This window comes from Orycteropus afer, unplaced genomic scaffold, assembly GCF_000298275.1.
Source record: "Orycteropus afer afer isolate SDZICR_OR568_19922 unplaced genomic scaffold, OryAfe1.0 scaffold00094, whole genome shotgun sequence".
Lineage (NCBI taxonomy): Eukaryota > Metazoa > Chordata > Mammalia > Tubulidentata > Orycteropodidae > Orycteropus > Orycteropus afer.
In genome coordinates this window covers 8,947,763-8,966,832 of record NW_006921681.1, presented here as the reverse complement: position 1 = coordinate 8,966,832, position 19,070 = coordinate 8,947,763, and the positions used below count along the sequence as shown (strand labels likewise).

Genomic DNA, 19,070 nt, shown 5'->3' with positions numbered 1-19,070 from the left:
TGCTCCATTGCTGTAAAGTTGATTTTGACTCATAGTGACCTTATAAGACAGAGTAGAAATGCCCTGTAGGGTTTCCAAGGCTCTTTACAAGAGCAGACTGCCACATCCTCCCCCCATGGAACACCTACTGGGTTCAAACTGCCAACCTTTTCATTAGCAGCTGAGTGCTTAATCACTGTACTGCCAGGTCTCCTTCATGCTGCATGGGGAAATTAAAATGTTCATAGGCCCAAGTCATCTTTGTACTGCTAATTAGCAGTTCATTTCATTCCCAGAATCACAAGATCCCAAAAGATCAAGCGAAATGGACAAGAGCTACTCTCACTGGATTCTAATGAGGAATTTGCTTACCAGTTCATGAAACTCAGAGGGTGATCAGGCTGGGCTTGGGGGCTGGTGGAAGTAACTGGTCAGAGGTCAAGTTAAGAGACATAGCACTGTCATTCAAAGATGACTTTTCCAGTAGAACTGGTCACCAAGCCAAACATGTCTGTGTTCTCTTTGTAGTACCGAAGATAACAGCCAGCCAGGGAAGAAAAGGTGGGCCAAGCCGGGCAGACTCTGAGACCCTCATCCTCTTTGATCTCTCACTCAATCCTGTCCCATCTCATGGCCATTGAGTTGATGAGCACCTGTTCCAGCTGCAGCTTCCTGCCCATGGTCCTCCCATTTTATGCTAAATGTAGATAAAATGGGTTAATTTTGTCTTCCCCCTCTCTCCCACTCCATGCATTAACGTTTAGGATACACTCCACCTGTTCTGAAAGCGGTTTGAAAATGAATAAATGTCAGCACCACGGACAGACGCCAATGGCTTGGGTTGGTGTGCTTTCTTTCATGACCAGGGAAGAGAGAATTCAGCCCACTTCTCCTTGTCAGTGAGCCCTGGTGGAGCAGTGGTTAAGCGCATGGCTGCTAATCAAAAGGTCAATAGCTTGAACCCACCAGTCCCTCTGCGGGAGAAAGATGTGGCAGTTTGCTTCTGTAAAGATGGACAGCCTTGGAAGCCCTATGGGACAGTTCTACTCTGTCCTATAGGGTCTCTGAGTTGGAATCAACTCCATGGCAGCAGGCGCTTTTTTTTTTGTTTTTGTGTAATTTTACTCTTTGCCAGAAGAATGCTCAGTTTCTTCTTGCTACTTTCATTCCTTCCTCCTTTACTGCCTTTTTTTTTTTTGTGCCTGATGAAACTGCAGTTCTCAACCTGTTCTGCCTTTCATTCCAGCCTCAGTCACGGGTCCTGAAAAAGCCCAAGAGACTGAAAGTTTAGTTCAGATTTGTCACTTCCAGAGAACTTTTCTGAAACACAGACTTACAAACAACCAGACTTATTTTCTGGTGAGATCTAACATAATTTGTGTTCACTAGATGATTTTTGCACTGATAGTGCTTTTTGGTCAGTCATTTTTAAAAGACACTGTATAATCTGAAGGAGCTCTGGTGGCATAGTGCCTAAGGCATTTGACTGCTAACCAGAAGGCTGGCGGTTCAAACCCACCAGCCACTCCTCAGAAGGAAGGTTGGGCAATCTACTTCTGTAAAGATACCACCTTGGAAACCCAAGGAGGGGTCGTTATGAGTCAGAAACAACTTGATGGCAGTGGTTTTTTTTTTTTTTTTGGTATAATCTGAGGGTACTGAACTTTCTGATACACCTTGAGAACTGCTGGAGACAAGTGAGTTGTACTTTTAGTTTTTGGGGAAAAAGAAAGGCAATGTGTCGGGTTTAAAAACTGAGGAAATGAAGAAAAAGATTTGCTCTACTGGCAAACTGAGTTTGGGTCTTTTGGATGTTAACATGTGTGCCTAAAATATAGGCGGCGTTTTTTGCTAATTCAAGTCTAAGGTACCTGGACTTGCAGACTTTTGAGAATGTGAGGGCCACTGGGGCAGATGCTGTGCTTTTGACTCTGCTTCTGAAAAGGGTGTTGTCCTAAATAGAAAATCCAGGCATTAAGTCCACCTAGAACCGGGAGTAGTACTCTGTTTGCCCACCTGTCATCCCCCCCCACCCCGACCCCACATCAGATCCTGCACCACTCCTCCAACACTCCTGTACCTACCTGTGCCCTTATCCATGCTGTTCTTTCCATCTGGCATGCCCTTAATTTGGTCCTGAGAACACTATTCATTCCTCAAGGCTCCTTGTAAATGTCATTTTTTCCAGGAAGTTTTCCCCGATAGTGCATGCCAGTAAAAAACTAATCTCTTAACTCTTCACGGGCAGTGTGGTGTATTTAACTGTTACAATGTAACACAATGTTGTGTGTGTTCATATCCCTAAAGAGATTGCAAGCTCCTTGAAGTTTATAAATGTCCCATCAGCATCTCCTGCAATACATGGCACAGTTGGTGCTCCATAAATGTTGGTCGAATTGTCTTGGTCTTCTGCAGAAATTAGGGAAAATATTGTAACAATTCATTCCGTGTGACTAACAAAGACAAGGGTAAAGAGACAAAATGCATCTGGCCAAACGTGGGTCCTGAAGACTGGCACAGGGGGTGTGAGCTCCTATGAGATAGAGTGGTGGCTGTGCAAACTCCCAAGGTGTCACAACACAGTGGGTTCTCCAAGGGATGGAATCTACTTAAAGTACCAAATACATAAGGCAGAAGATGCCCCCAGGACTGAGAGGAGACTTAGGGATAAGTGGAGGAGCTGGGATGTCTGATTCAGACTGTTTCCACCACTGCTGGAATGGCAAGTCAAGGTAGATCAAATAGACACAAAGAAAGTCCTATTTCTTGAAAAACAAAAGGCAAGTGAACGAAAAGCAGTGGCAGATGGCATTGGCAGAGGCTGGCCACGAAATCCAAATACCTACAGATCCAGTAGTGATTTTTATTTCCTCTAATGATTTTTATTTAAATCTCAGGAGACCTGTGAGACAAACTCCTAAGTATCACACTGTCAGGAATACCAATGGATCTGCCATCAAATGCTTTGGGAAGCAGCTGGAAGGAACAGGTGGTCTTTGTAAGAATGGAGGGTGTAATACATTTAAACAAGGTGCAACACACTACACTGAACAAGATGTGATGTGTTCACGGAGTCCTGGGTGGTGCAGGGTTAACACACTCATCTGTGTGTGCTTTGAGTCCACCCAGAGATGTCTTGGAAGAGAGGCCTGGAGATGTACTTTGAACACATTAGCCAATGGAAACCCTTAGGAACACAGGGTGCCGCCATGAGTTGGAATTGACATGGCAACTGTTTTTTGTTTTTAAATGTGCTCATTTGAAGGGAAAAACAGAATGGTAACTTTATGATTTTTGCTAGGCTCCACAGGACTAAATGTCGTCTAACATAGACAAGTTGGCCCCTATGAAATAAAGAAGCATGCTGGGAGAGCTATATAAGGGGAACTTGAACTATAAAGCTACTTTCGAGCTTTGTAATTTTTATGTATTAGGAAGAGAGAGGGAATAAATACAAAACCAAGTATTATGCTAAAGAAAAAGAGCGTGGGGACAAAAGGCTACAGGAGACAGATGACGCGACATTTTATTGACATGTTACGTTTACAGTGAGAACTTCCAAGTTTCAAAAGTTCAAATAAAAATATATTTTTACAAATTAAAAAAAATACAATTTATGTACACAGTGGAATTAGCTAACATTACTTTATAAACAAACAGTGCAAACAGAAAACAGGAAGCTGCTGCTGTGAAAGGGCCCAAGTCCACAGGAGCCAGGGCAACACTGCGGGTCAATACTGCATGGGCCCTTGCGGAGATGTCCTTGTCCATCCACGAATGCCACGTCGGTGCGCAATTTTGCCTCAGAAACATGATATGGTCAGATGGGCCGAGAGAGCAACTATCTGTTCCAGCTTGGAACCGTTAGTTAAACAAGGTCAGGATCAAAGCATCCCCAGGGCACAAAGGGCAGGACCAGACTTCCTCCCCTTCCCCAGTCTCCTCAACCGCAACACACCAAGCCGAATGCACGGAGAGTGCCTCCAACCCTGCCCAGGCCTGGGTACTGTGGGTGTGCTGCACTGAGGTGCCTAGTCACTAGCAGGTGATGGAAGTCCAGCTCTCAGGGGCTGTGAAATCTGGAAGATGTTGGAAATGCTGGCCTGGTTTCTAATACAGAACTCAGAGGGTGAGGCTTACAGCTATTTTGTTGTAAGTGGAGAAATTGCTGTCTTTGGGCTTTTCAGGAAAGAGTAGATGGAGCCAGGAGGTAAGGAAACAGAGCAGGCCTCTGCAGAGGACCCTGGGCCCTCGGCCCACCCCAGCGGCCGTCCAGTTGGTTTTGGGGGGGGGGGGTATTTGCATTCTACTATCTATCTCTGGGAACAAAATATCCAATGACTCAAATACAGCGTGATGTGCACAAGGGACAAATTCCAGCCACATTCACCCAGGGCAGCCTCGAGGCCAGTGGGAGGGGACCCACCCTCCTTTGGGGACCAGAGGGCCTTCTGCAGGGCTTCAGTTCTGCCAACCTCATCAAGATGTGGACACAGGGGACTCAGTGTCTGTGACAGACTGGCACACTATTCTCCTGACTTAGTAGTTGAGAGTTTCTTTTTAATAAAGAAAAAATAACGTGGCCACGCTCTGGATGTCTCAGTGTAAGAGTGGCAGCTAGTGGAGCAGTCACATTTGGATGATTTACCTTTCTGGTCTTGTGATTTCCTGAACCACTGATTGAGAGTGTAACCCCCAATTTACAGGTCAAGCGCACCTGGGGAAGCTGAGAACTTTAGAAATTAATTCTGGTCAAAAGATAAGAAAATGGAGCTGAATGGAGGGGGCCAGAGTCAGTTGGAAAAGATCTAGAAGCAGCAACACACTTATGTGGCATTCTTTCTGAGAGTGTCAAGCCCGAGAGCTGAAATGGCCAGGCCTGGGCTGACCATGCCTGCAGGCTGAGGGGCAGGCTTTGCCAAGAAGTGGCACAGGGCTGAGAGTGAGCAAATAGGCTGTCAGGCCAGGCACTAAGGCCCTCAGCAAATTCTGGGGTCTTAGAAATAAACAAAATGCAAATGAATGCTGCCCTGAGTCCCCAAGCAAACCTGCCCCAGGGCTGCGGGGTGGGATGAAGACACTGACTGTGGCGAAGCAGCAAGGGGAGGAGACGTACCCACACCTGAGACCAGAAGCTTGGTTTTAGTGCCTGTTCATGAAAGGGCCTGATTTTAACCAGCTGGAGGGAAACTAAGTCACTGAAAGAAACAGGGGTTCCCTATGTTTCCTGCTGGCAGAGAACATCTGCCCCTGCAGCAGAGCCCCCAGTAGGTTGGGGACAGCTACCAGCCAGGAGTGAGACATGTGTATGAAATGCAGATACCCTCTTCCTCGAACAAACCATCTGCTTTATCCTAAGACTGGCCTTTCAAGACGCTTCCCAAACCTTTCAGTGGTCATGGGCTCAGGACCCCACACCCTTCCATCTCATAGAGAACTATATTACTTTCCCAAAAGTGAGCCCTTTCACCGAAGAGTGCCCTGCTTTCAGTAAACTTGGTGGGGTGATGCCAAGATCCTGTCTGTGGCTGCTTCACCAGGAAGATACACAGGGAAAGTTAAGGGAGGTTCCGGTATCTGTGGAGATGGAAAGGATCAGGGCAGAGATGTGCTCCGAGGAGACCTCGAGGCTTTTGGGAAATGCAGAGAAAGCTGAAAGTGTTAAAAACGAGGGGAGATGTACTTCTGACCCTATTTGAAGATTTTCTGTTCAAAGACTACTACTTGGGTTGTAATGCTTTGTGCTTCTAGAAGGTGTGGGTTATAAAGAGATTCAAGCCACAGGACCAGCTGAGAGCACCTGCTCATACCCAGGAAGCAGAACATTCCCCTCAAAACAAGGTAGAGATGGTAGCAAGAGTCCCACAGTGGAAGGCCTCCCTGAAGCCTGGATCACTTCCCCAGTGTCCAATCCCTAAATTTGGTATTAACTGAATTTTGCAACTAGCATTCCCCCAGTGTTTGCCTTGGCCAAAGTCCCTCCTGTGGTTTAAGGCAACACCTGGGTTCTCTAGGAAAGCAGCATGAGGGGCAGGAGAATGGCTCTGTCGCCCCCCAGCGGCTGAGGCCTGACTTCCACCCCTGGTCTGGGTCCTGGGGGGTCTGGGGTGGGCCTGTGCCAACACTAGATGGTAGGAACATGGGGAGCAGGAAATGGGAAGATATGGCGCTGTAAGTCAGAAAGTCCAAACTCCGATGGTTCAATACCCTCCCCACGATCTCTGACCAGCTAAGTGTCCGATGGTTCCAGGCTTTCTGAGCGAGTGGTGATGGAATCTTTCGTGCCCTGGCACAGCCCAGCCGGCTGGGCAGCTGGAATGTGAGCGAGCCGCCTCCCCGGGCAGCTCCGAAGAGGGCAGTGGCATGCGCAGCACGAGGCCAAGCAGGCCGTCAGATGGTCTGGTAGTGCTGCCGCAGCCGGGCCTGCAGAAACTCATTTGTCAGGTTGTGCCGTGTGATGATCCCAACAATCTAGGCAGGGAAATAAAGACCCAAGTCACTTGCAGGAGAATCCGCATTGGCAAGAACATGAATGAAAAGTGCTCGGCCACGAGCTGTGGTGCACGAGGGAGCCAGATCAGTGGATGACACAGACGTCACGCGAGGACGCTCACTGAACGCTTTCTAACGCCGATAAATGATCGAAAACCACAAAGCCAGCCTGCTGCCATCAAGTCGATTCCAACTCATGATGACCCCAAGTGTTACAGAGCAGAACTGTTCCACAGGGCGTTCTTGGCTATAGTCTTTACAGAAGTAGTTTGTTTAGCAGCTGACTGCAAACCACCTATGCTACTCAGGAACCTTGATAAATGACTGGGGATGCTCACTTCAAAGGCTTCTGATGTCCAGGTGAGAAGACAAATAGCTAACTAAAAACCAAACCAAACTCACTGCCGTCGAGTCGGATCCAACTCACAGCAACCTCTCCTTGGGTTTCTGAGGCAGTATCACTACGGAAGTAGATTGCCCAACCTTCCTTCCAAGGAGTGGCCAGTGGGTTTGAACCACCAGCCTTCTGGTTAGCAGTCAAATGCCTTAGGCACTATGCTACCAGAGCTAACTAAGGGGTCAATAAACTGGAGGCTTATGGGACACATTTAACTCCACAAAGGTTAAAGCTGGCCGAGATCTGAATTTGCTGTCTGTTTGAACAGGGCACACACTCTCTCTCTCCCAGCGTCACCACACCCAGGCTGCTTCATACATGCACACAACAGAAGTTGTTGTTGCGTGTTGTCCACTTGACTCCGACTCACAGTGACCCTACAGAACAGTGTTGAACTGCCCCACAGTGTTTCTTAGGCTGTAATCTTTATGAGGGCAGATCACCAGGTCTTTTCTTACACAGAATGGCTGGTGGGTTTGAACCACCAATCTTCTGTTTAGCAGCCAGGCGCTTAATCATTGCACCACCAGGGTTCCTTTGCAACAGGCTTGGCTCCTGCTAAACATCATCATTCCTACTTTTCAAAACCACCCAGGAAAGTTAATTTTTCACAATTCATTATAGTGGTTCATGTTTCTCACTGGTGCCAGGCACACCAAAGCCACGTGATATTGACTGTTAGAACTCATCGGTGGTGTTGGTACTTACATTTCAAAGAACATAATTAAATCTTTTGTGACTGACTGTGTAAAAACAAGCTGTGCTGCATCTGGGTTCTTCTGTATGAGCCTATTTCATTCTAAAGAGGTGTGATCTCCTGGCTGGCAATTTGGCAACATGTATCAAAAGCCTCAAAAATGTGTAACAGAGGACTGTTGAATGGGTGATTGCCCAGCGGTAGCATAGAATGCTATAGAACTAATAAAAGAATATCATGTGTGCATGTTTTCTGCCATGGAAAGCAATTTCCCATACAGCAAGTAAAAAAAATCAGGCTGGCTACTAAATATGAAGAGTGATTCCGCCTCCATTAAAATTTGCTAAGTAAAATATTCTGCTTCTAGATGTGTAGAAAAAAGATCGAAAGGGTATATTCTGAAAGGTAACATGAGGCCCTCTGGATGGTAGAGGTAAGGATCTGGTTCTTCTTTGTTTTTATCTCTCTTTTCTTATTTTTCTACAATGAAACAATGGTATCTGTGTAACAAGAAAGCAAGAAAAGTTATTTTAGAAAAAGAAAAAAATGGGAAGTATGTAGCAATAAGCAATAGCTATTGCATATTTTGCAAAGAACCCTGGGGGTGCGATGGGTAAGCCCTGGCTGCTAAGCAGAAAGTCAACAGCTCAACCCTCCTCTCCCCTCAACAGCTCTGCATGAGAAAGAGCTGATGATCTGCCCCTGTGAAGACTGCAGCCTGAAAACCCTACGAGGCAGCCCTACTCTGGCACGTGGATCGCTCAGAGTGGGAAAGGACTCAATGGCACCCAATAACAACATATTTTAAAACAAAGTATTTCGTTTGGCGAATAGCAACTGGGATCTTAAAAGCTTTCAAGTGACCATTTGGATGCAATGATGGGTCTCTCTTTGTTCAGAGCAAAGAAGAATGAAGAAAACTAAAGACGCACGGAAACAATTAGTCCAAGCGACTGGCACACCATGCGATCCTCAGCCTATATGACCGTGAGACCAGAAGAACTAGATGGTACCCAGCTACCACTGTCAATCACTCAGAGGGGGATCTATGTAGGAGATCCTGGATAGAGTGGGAGAACAATGTAGAACAAAACTCAAAATCATTAAGAAATAAAAAAAGGGAAGGGGACCAGGTTTGCTGGTCAGATAGAGCCCTGAGACTACGGCTCCTAGCTGCCCTTCAGGTCTGCAACTGAACCCACTCCTGTGGCTTCCAGCCAAACAAAAGACAGGCATATGAGCTGAACATTTACATTAGGTAGATACACTTCTTGGAGAGATCAATCATAGGAGGTTAGAAGGGCTGTGTATGCACAGGGACATAGCTCGGGAGGCAGTAGTGCATAGGAGGGAGGGATATAGGGAAGAAGTAACTATAGGGAGGAAGTGGAAAGAGAGCTGTTGCACTGGGGAGATTACAGTCAATGTCATGCGACAAGTATGTGTGAGCTACTCTATGGAAAATGAATTTGTGTTGTAAACTTTCACCCAAATCAAAATAAAAGTTTTTTGTTTTTTAAAAAAAGAAGCATTTTGTGTGAAATCCTCTCATCCAGTGTTACAAATTCCCATAACAGGTAGGGAATTGGTAACACAAAAAACAGGTCTCTGCCTGAAGGAGACACCCAGTCAAGGGTGAAGAAAAACATTTTAAAATGAAGGAGACTGTCTTAAGTGTTTCGGGCAAGCAGAAAGGCCAAAGTCGCACCGACGACATCTGCCAGCCAAACAGGAGATAGAGCATAATAAACCCTTGTGAGTCAGGCTGAATCCTGGAGAAAGGTTTTAGCAGCTACAATGGACAGTTCAGTCAGCCACCCTGTGCCTGGCCCGCCCACGCTCTCCCACACCTAATGGGAAGCTGCAGGGGTTTTAGATTGAGACACCTGCCTTCTGGTTGAGCATCTCTGTCTTTGGCAGGATGGTGGGGGGACAGCAGGGCACGCAGCTAATGTGCGGGTGCCAATGCACAGGTCTTCTGCTCCCAGAACTCAACTTACCTCTCCCACGGCGTTCACCACTGGCAAGTGCCGCAAGCCCATCGTTCTGAACAAATTGAAGACTTGAGAGACATGGGTATTTGGTGAAACAGTAAAGGGCGAGGGGTTCATGTACGGGGTGACATCCTGCAGGGAGGAGAAAAACAGAGTCACCTATGGCCAATTCTACCTCAGGATCAGAGGCAAATATTCCAGATGGGCCCAGCTCAGAAGGGGCCACAATAGCGCCCGCTGTAGGCCACTGCCAGAGGCCTCCTCTCCAAAGGGACAGCCTTTCTCACCACGATCATCCGTGGGTTCAGCAGTGTTAGGTCCAGGTCGTGGATATCAGGGTACCGTGGGTAATCCTCAGCCATCTCCGCATAAGAAAGGCGTGGCTGGCTGGCACTCTGCAATCAAACCAAGACACTGCTCACACACAGCAGTGACATTTCGGGCCCCCTCCTCCTGCAGGTGCATATTCTCCCAGCTGAGAGGGAGATGTGCAGGACAGAGGCTGCAGCTGGTACCCCGCAGTCAGGCACCTTGACCCAAAGCCAGCTCTGGGCTGGGTCTTAGCCGTGTGCCCTGGCATGTCTCCTTATCAACCTGAATGTCGCTTGAAAATGGGTCATTCTGAAATAATACTCCACTGACCATCACAAAAAAAAAAATGAAAGAGAAAAAAGAAAACTACAGGGGAATTAACAGGAAAAATAGTTATTTCTTTTGCTAACACGTGTAAAAAAGTTCATCCAGATCAGAAATTAAAATAGAGATAGAATATTAAAAGCTGCAATCTTGTCAGACTTTAGGAGGTCAGTAGGGGGCGCTGGGAACACCTGAAGTGAAGAGCACTGGCTGGAATCACTCCTTGCCATGCTTCTCAGCACCACACTGGGAGGAAGCACTGACCATGCAGGGGGCTGGGAGGGCCAAGCTCACTGCTCAACAGCACCCTACTTGCACAAGAACTCCCACAATATGGCCTCTTCTCTCCCTGAGGTACAAGGAATGTGTTCCTACCACCCCTGTACCTTCCAGAATCCCAGTGCTAACGAGGAGCGAGACTTACCGACTGACTTTCAGAATAACAAACTCCTCGGACGAGCAGGGTGACCAGTTGCGACCGAAGGATCAGGCCGTGAAAGGTCAGAGGGCGGAAGCGCTCCTCCATGGTCCAGTCTTCGCTTGGGGACTGGTCAGGGTATAGGTTGGGGTAGGGAGTGTATCTGTTACACAAAAACCAGATACGGCCTAGTATAGCCTCAGCAGGAGTGCTTTCGTCCATGTCCCCCAGTCCACTCCCCAAATTCCTGGTGTGGTGGTTATGTTTGTGTGTCAACTTGGCTGGGCCTGGTTGAGTGGCTGGGCAGCTGGTGGTAGTTATTACCCATGATGAGACTGGCAATCAACTCCATGGTGGGCTCTACCAAAAGCAGCTAAGCAGTTGCTTTGGGTCTGTGGTTTGCTTCCCATACATAAGCAGCAGCTTTGGGAATGGTCTCTAGCCTATGGCATACTTGGACCCTGCATGTAGCCGTGTCGTTCAGTAGCCTGCCATGCTCTGCCGACCTTGGGACTTAAAATAGACTTGAATTAATGGCCTGCTGTGTGATTTGGTAACATTGGGACTGTGCCATTTTATTTGTCAACCTTGGGCTTGCTAGCCTCAGCAGCCAGTAGCTGCCTGAGTGAAGAGATGCCTCTAGCTTCAGTGGGCCAGGAGCAAGAGGCAGAGCTGGAGCCCAAGGTCCAGAGGCTTTCACACAGCCCCAAGAGCCTGACACTCGGAACTTCTAGCCTCCCGAACTATAAGAGAATAAACTCCTGTTTGTTAAGGCCATTGCATTTGTGGTATATTCTTGTCAGAGTGATACTAGGTAACTGAAACACCTGGGAAACCCAAGAACTGGGAAACAACACCTGAGCCAAAGGTTGGCTCCTCCCCAGCCCCCTACGGGTGTGGGGCTCTTCACGAGGGGAGCTGCTGGTCCCCCATGCGGCCTCTCTCACCTCCTCTCTAGCATCTGTTGCAGTAGGTCCTCCTTCTCGGCCGGCTCCTCAGAGGTGACGTGCTCGTCACACATGTTCCGCAGCTCACTCGATGGGTAGGACTTCATGGACTGGCTCCGCTTGCGCTGCTCGCCGGCCCGCGTGAGGATGCTGGATTTCTGTGGACGGGAGGGGTGAAGGTGGCAGAGGCTGTGGGCTGCTGCACGTGAGCACACCAGCTGGTTTAAGGATCTGGTGGACAGTGAGGGTCAAAAGCATACAGCAATGTAGGAATGGAAAGAAAACTTTACAATGACTCCAGGGCTTGTCATTCAAATGAGCCTCGAAGAGTCCCACCACTTGGCTGAGACCCTGTGACCCATAGTGGCCCAACATCCCACTCCTTTGGTTTGGGACCACACTTTAATTCTCCATTGGAGAACAACCCTTCTCTTATGTCACATCTTAGCGGAAATGTACCCCCACCCCCAGCCACTGATGCCAAGGGGTAGGCACATAACCCAGGTGAGGCAAGTGGACTCTTTCCCCCTAGGTTTTGAATCTGGAGTGGCCCAAGGACAGAGACCAGTCAAAGCCGACTCTTCTCAGCCCTTAAAGAGAGCCCACTGGCCCCTGGCACTCTTGTTCCCAGAGCATCTGGTTCTGACTCTCATCCTCCTGTCAGTCCCGAGGGTTCCAAACGAGTTCTTTTTCTTGCTTAGGTAACTCAGATTCCATTTCTGTTGTTAGCAAATCTAGAACCCTCCCAGATACAGCATGCACTCAATAAATTACAAATGAAGCCTGTGATGAAAGAATCATGGTTTCCTAGGGCAAGAAGCCATGCCTGTGTGGATGGCCTAAGAAAGTCCATGCTTGCTGCCAACTCTATACTTGCTGTCACATATAATGGAAACGTGTGCTGACTTCCCATAAGAGCCACCATGTCCTCCCTTCCAGAGGTGTGGTGAGCACTAGGTCCATTTAAGTGTCTTTTCTCATTTGCCTTTTCTCTCAAACTAGTTTTGTTACCTTGAATTTGATGTTGTTACTGATGAGCTGGTTGCCCTTCATGAACTCCTTCTCATTGCCCCGGTTCTCCGTGACCACTGGGAAGGCGTGGTGGACTGTGGTGCGCAAGATGCTGACCAGGGACTGGATGCGGGTGTGTGGGTAGACATAGGTCAGGTTGGGCTCCATGATGTCACTGGCTCTCAGTCTAGGGAATGGAGGGGAGGGAAGCATCTAGCCTAACTGCAGCCCACAGCTCCAGAAGCTGACAGGGCTTCCCTGGTCCTCCCACACCACCTGTGGGGCCTTCTTGTAGACTATCTCTAGTGGCTCCCTGAGCCCAGCACATTCCTTTGTTACCCTTACACCCAAGCTATCCTCTGTGCCTGCAACCTATTTCCCCTTTGTTAAACTGGTGGGCTTTTACTCATCTCTTAGCTTGATAGGAATGTCCCCTTACCATGAACCCCATCAGCTTGCCCAGGGGTTGGCCATTTCCTCCTGGCACTCCTATGGCATGTCCCACTATTGCTGCAGAGTTACTAATTATACTACTGGAATTGGAAAATATGTATGTTTGGGTCTTTCTGTAGACCAGAAGTAGGCAAACTAAGACCACAGGTCAAATCTGGCCTTGCTCATTCATTTATTTATATTATTTATATTGTCTAAGGCTGTTTCTATGCTACGATGGCAGAGTAGAGTAGTTCTAAAAGAGACTGAGGCCTGCAAAGCTAAAAATATTAACTATCTGGCCCTTGACAGAAAAAGTTTGCTGACCCCTGCATTAAATTATAAAGACACTACTTGATATCTGGACATAGGATCCCAAAGTATTGTGCACTGATGATTATTAAGTAATTATGCCCAGAATCATCACTGATAACACAGAACTTTGCTAAGCACATGGGAAGCCCACAACTTCTCACTCCCAGGGCTTAGGATGCCCTCAATGTAAAAATGGAATCGTAGCACAAACTGTATCCAGAGGCCTCTTCTGGGAGAGCAGTCACATTTAACCAGAACAGCACAGGAGCCAAACAAATCCAGAAGAATGGGCCCGGCCAACCTCAGCTCCACTGTGTCTCTCTCATCAGGCCCGTCTCCTGCTCTGCCCACTGTGCTCCCAGCCAGGCTGCACTGCTCAACATTCCCAAACACGCTCGGGCACAGGGGCTTGCTTTTTGAAAGACCTTCCTGTTGTTACCGTTTCACCTTCTCTAACCCAAGCATCGTCTACTATTCCAAATATTCCTGTTTCCTACCCAAATACAAACATTCCTGAAACCCTAAAATTTATACTGCCTGAAATGAGGACGTGAAGAGGAATCATGGCTTTACTTGTCCATTTCCACCTCTGTCTCCCATTCCAGAAGCGGCACTCCTCGCAGGCCCACATGGATATCATAAATGCCCTTATTGAAAAAGTCCCCTGTCCATTTGGCCACCTGAAACACAAAGCAGACTTAAAATAGGTCTTTTGGGGCAAACCTGGCTGTGAACCAGAAAGAGGCCAAGAAGGGATATGCTCACCATGAGGGTGATCATAATGGGAAGGCCGTAAGTGATCTCGTTGGTGGATTCGATCAGGATGACTGTGAGGCTGATAGTCATGCGGACGACCCCACCTAGGAAGGCTGCAGCACCGATGAGGGCAAAGGTTCCCGAGTAGATGTGGCCCAATCCAATGTAGCTAGTGACAACGAAAGCCAAAAACGTGACTCAGAATCATATCAGTAGGTGGTGAGGAGGTCTGTGGTCGCACAATTGTGTACATGTACACACAAAGGTGTATGCATGTGCATGTGTATGTGCATGCACACACGTACACACACAGAGTACCTTTTTAGGACATTGGCAACTAAACGTCCAAAAGCAGCTCCACACAGCAGAGAAGGCACAAAAAGGCCACTTGGAACAGAAATGCCGTAAGTCCAACAGGCAAGCAAGAAATAGAGGGCGAAGAACAAGGCCAAAGTGATGGGGCTGAAAGTACCTGCAAGGCAAGACCCACCCTGAGTCCCACTGCCAGCTGCAGCATGCCCTTCCAAGCCCCAGCCAGCTCCCCCTGCCAACAGTGAAGGCAAAGACTCTAATCAGTGGTCTGGGTGGGCAGTTCAAAGACAAAGTCCTGTTCTTGCGTGTAATTAAGGGCAAGCCTGGCTCTGTCTGCAGGGCAACAGAAGGGGCAGAGGGCTAACGAACATCTGTCTCCCGCGGAAGAAACCAAGCACCTGGAAAGGAACTGAAGCGTTAAGACTCACCATCCTGGTGGAAGAGCTGAAGGATGGCCGACTCCTGGGGATTGAAGAAGAGGGTGGCCATGTCATTGTAGGTTTCATTGGGACAGAAAAAGGTCTTGATACTTGAATTCACGTCTTCTAATGTGACCTAAGAAGTATCAATCAGTCAGTCCAGGGGCACCTGACCAGGAAACTCTTGAGTCCAGTGAAGTAAAACAATTTTGGCTTGAAAACTTTATCCATAAATTAAACAGGCAGCAAAAAAACAGATCTATGTCTACAGAGGAAGAATTTAACTTTACCCAAAGGAATTTAGTCTCCGATCTTCATTACATCTCAATATAAAGGAAATACAAATCCTCACAACTGGACCAATAAGCAACATCATGATAAATGGAGAAAAGATTGATATTGTCAAGGATTTCATCTTACTTGGATCCACAATCAACACCCATGGAAGCAGCAGTCAAGAAATCAACTCACATATTACACTGGAGAAATCTGCTTCAAAAGACCTCTTTCAAGGGTTAAAGAGCAAAGATGTCACTTTGAAGACTAAGGTGCACCTGACTCAAGCCATGGTATTTTCACTCTCCTCATATGCATGTGAGAGCTGGACAATGAATAAGGGAAGAAATGAAGAAGAACTGATGCATCTGAACTGTGGTGTTGGTGAAGAATATTGAATATGCCATGGGCTGTCGGAAGAATAAACAAATCTGTCTTGGAGGAAGTATAGCCAGAATGCTCCTTAGAAGTGAGAATGGCCAGACTTCATCTCTCATCCTTTGGTCATGTTCTCAGAAGAAACCAATCCCTCTAGAAGGACGTCATGCTCGGTAATGTAGAGGGTCAGCAAAAAGGGGGGGGACCCTCAGTGAGATGGACTGACACAGTGGCTGCGATGATGGGGCATGGCAACAACAGTGAGGATGATACAGGACCAGGCAGTGTTGTGTAGGGTGCTTTTGAGTCAGAACCAACTCGATGGCACCTAACAACAATTTTGTCTTTGCCTTTGTTTCCTGAGATATAACTCTAAACCTTTGGAATTTCCTAAGTAATTGAAATGCCTTTGTTATCTAACAGAGCTCTGGTGGTGCAGTTCCTAAGGCATCTGACTGCTAACCAGAAGGTTGGTGGTTCAAATCCACCAACCACTCTACAGAAGCAAGACTAGACAATCTACTTCCATAAAGACTTATCACCTTGGAAACCCAACGGGGGTCGCTGAGTCATAATCGACTCGATGGCAGTGTTTTTTTTTTTTTTTTTTTGTCGTTGTTGCTATCTAAGGCCTCCAGACCACAAGTGAAGGTCTGTGCCGATGAATACTCTGGCATCAGCCAACCTCAAGGAGGAGGGGTATGGTTCCATCGATCATGTTTATGCAATGAGGCCTCAATAAAGGATCAGCAGGGAAGCTCCAAGAACTTCTAGTCGGAAAGACATCCCCATCTGTGGGAGGGTATCCTTTACTTTCTGGGACACAGGAACTCCACATTGAGAACCCTCTCAGACCTCAACCTATGTGTCCCTTTATTTGTATCCTTTTTTCCTACAAAAAAACTGTAACTATAAATACAACACTTACTGTGAGTTCTGTCATCCCAGTGAATTACAGAACCTGAGGGAATTATAGCCAGTGCATCAGAACTGAGGGAGGCTGGAAACTTTACACTTAAGAGGTCGAAGGAATCCCTAAATTTGTAGCCAGCAGATCAGAAGTAAGGGAACCTGAGGACCCCTAAGCTTGCAACTGGCATCCTGAAGGGGTAGTGGGAAAAATCTGAATTTGTAACCAGCAGGTCAGGAGTGAGGGGAGCCCTGGGGACTCCCAAGCTGGTGTTTCAAGTCTTGGGCTGATGTGGCCGCCTGGACCGAGCTCTGGGTGCCTGGGGACAGAGGAGGCAGTGGTGCATGTGACAGCTGAACAGAGAAGTAAAAAGGGTGGCTCTTGATTTATGTTGATTATCCTTGCAGCTGGTGTCAGAAAAAATGGATGTTGAGGTTTTTTTATCACGCGTCCAACAGTAGTCAACGGAGATACTGTATTCTTTGCATTTGAGAATAAAAGAATCAGAAAGGGGACCATTATTCTTCTATACTTGTAATGGAAAAGTAACTACAACTATGGCTCACCACATATCAGGCTGTACTTCCTCTCCTGATAGGTGATACTGCTGGCAGCCTGGCCTGAGAGCCCCCAGGACTATGGGAAGATGAGGCAGGTGAGAGACCACCAGCTGGGAGTTGATTGGTGTTTGGAGAAGAGAGCCCAAGGCACTGCTTGAACTAAAGCCCCAACTTTGGTTCCAAATGGAAAAGCCCTCCATGCTGAATTTGCTGCAAAAGAAAACCGGCCTCAACACAAGGCCTGGATGGCAACTCCAATCACACCCCCTGACACTATCTGGCTGAACAAAACCAAACTGGGAAAAGAGGGCATTATACATACAACAGATGTCTTATTCTCTCTGCCATTTTGTGAGGGAAGATGAGATTCTGGTACTGCCTGGCTTATCACAGGGCAAGGGTGTCTGGAGCACGACATTTCTGTTTTCTAATGGATTTTGTGCAATAGTACAGGGGCCATTCCTTACACCAGCCACTGCATATGCAAACAAAGAGTGTTATTAAAAAGATTAATTAAGGAGATGGATTTTTTTTTCTGGATTCAATTTACTGATGACAGACTGTAGGGATGACCTTATGTGGACTAATTAGGCAATGGGTTTGTAAATCCTACCAGATGAACCTGGCTGGGCAGTAGAGTTGCATGAAGGCTGGCACAGGAAACAGACAAGCACTCCCATTGGCAGAACCTGCAGGGAGCAGCTGGCAAAGCAGAAATGTGTATAGAGCCCAAGTCCAGTATCACAAAGTGGAACAGAGCTCCTGGGAGGGTTTAAAGCTGAGAGGATAGCTTAATAACCAACACATGCAGTGTTTCCAAAACTAGGTTTGGAGGAACAGAAGGTGCTCTGGAAAGAGCCTGGCTGACAAATGCACTGAGCAGTACTAGCTTTTTCTTGGAAGCCACTGTATCTGCTGAAAGCAGGGCCCAGGCTCCACCACCAGACAGACCTCCAACTCTGTTCATCACTCATGACCTTGGTAAGGTATTGTGCGAAGTTTCAATTTCTTTATCTGCAGCACACCTACCTCATGTTATACAGGTTTATTTCATGTTACACATAGTTCAAGGGTTAGTACAGTATAGTAGTTAAGACTCTGGACTTAGAGCCAGCCTGCTTCCCTCAACACCTGGCTCTGCCACTTACCAGCTAAATGAGCTTGCTCAAGACTTGACTTTGCCTCAATTTTCCCATCTATCAATGGGGATATTACCACGAGCTGACATGATTTTGGTAAGGATTAAATGAGATCATGTACGTAAAGTGCTCAGGAGGGTATCTGGCACACAATAAACACTCCATAAGTACTGTCTAGTAGGACTATAATCATTATTCACAATATGATTATTAATGACCTATTAAAGGCCCTAAGAAATCCTGTACTAAAGAAATTTGTGGCACAAATAGTTAAGCATTCAGCTGCTAATTCAAAAACTGGTCACCTGACCTGGTGAGACTCCTCAGACTATGTCCCTAGCTGCCCTTCAGGTCTGGAACTGAACTCACTCCTGTGGCTTCCAGCCCAACAACAGACAGGCATATGGGGTGAACATTCACATCAGGGAGATACACTCCTTGGAGTGATCAACTGTGGGAGAACAGAAGGACAGTGTTTGCACAGAAGATAGCTCGGGGGATGGGAGCGCATGGGAAGGAAGGACCCAGGGAAGAGGTATCTATTAGGAGTAAGTGGGAAGAGTGTTGCTACACTGTCAGGAATTGCAGTCAATGTCATGAAACAAGATGTGTATGAATTGGTATGGAAAATGAATTTGCTCTGTAAACTTTCACCCAAATCACAATAAAAATTAAAAAAAAAAAAAGACTGATGACTTGAATCCACTCAGCAGCTCTGTGGGACAAAGGCCTGGGGATCTGCTGCTGTAGAGACTGTAACTACAAACCCCACAAGGCATGTCCACTCTGTCACATGGAGTCGCTGTGAGTCAACATCAACTAGATGGCAGCCAACAACCACCGTTTGAACAAAGAAAACTGTTTTGTTTGTTTTTGAATCATACATACCAATGTTCCATAGAACACATTTTGGAAAGCACTGGTCTGGTAATGAGGTGGGCTTGGGGAGTAACTACTAATGATCTATGACAGGGGTTGGCCACTTTTTCTGTAAAGAGCTAG

The 19,070-nt window shown here is 47.1% G+C and overlaps 1 protein-coding gene across 1 annotated transcript in view; it reads right to left on the bottom strand.

Annotated features, from left to right (window-relative positions):
- Positions 1-6,369: 6,369 nt before the first annotated feature.
- The window catches only part of CLCN6 (chloride voltage-gated channel 6), a 38,599-nt gene continuing 25,898 nt past the window's right edge, over positions 6,370-19,070 (bottom strand). Inside the window, exons 14-23 of the mRNA XM_007942638.2 lie at positions 14,815-14,941; positions 14,393-14,546; positions 14,084-14,243; positions 13,892-13,998; positions 12,572-12,758; positions 11,561-11,718; positions 10,620-10,776; positions 9,847-9,954; positions 9,566-9,691; positions 6,370-6,450 (exon numbers count right to left, since the gene is read on the bottom strand). Coding sequence (XP_007940829.1) covers positions 6,370-6,450; positions 9,566-9,691; positions 9,847-9,954; positions 10,620-10,776; positions 11,561-11,718; positions 12,572-12,758; positions 13,892-13,998; positions 14,084-14,243; positions 14,393-14,546; positions 14,815-14,941 — 1,365 coding nt within the window. The remainder of the gene's footprint in view (positions 6,451-9,565; positions 9,692-9,846; positions 9,955-10,619; positions 10,777-11,560; positions 11,719-12,571; positions 12,759-13,891; positions 13,999-14,083; positions 14,244-14,392; positions 14,547-14,814; positions 14,942-19,070) is intronic.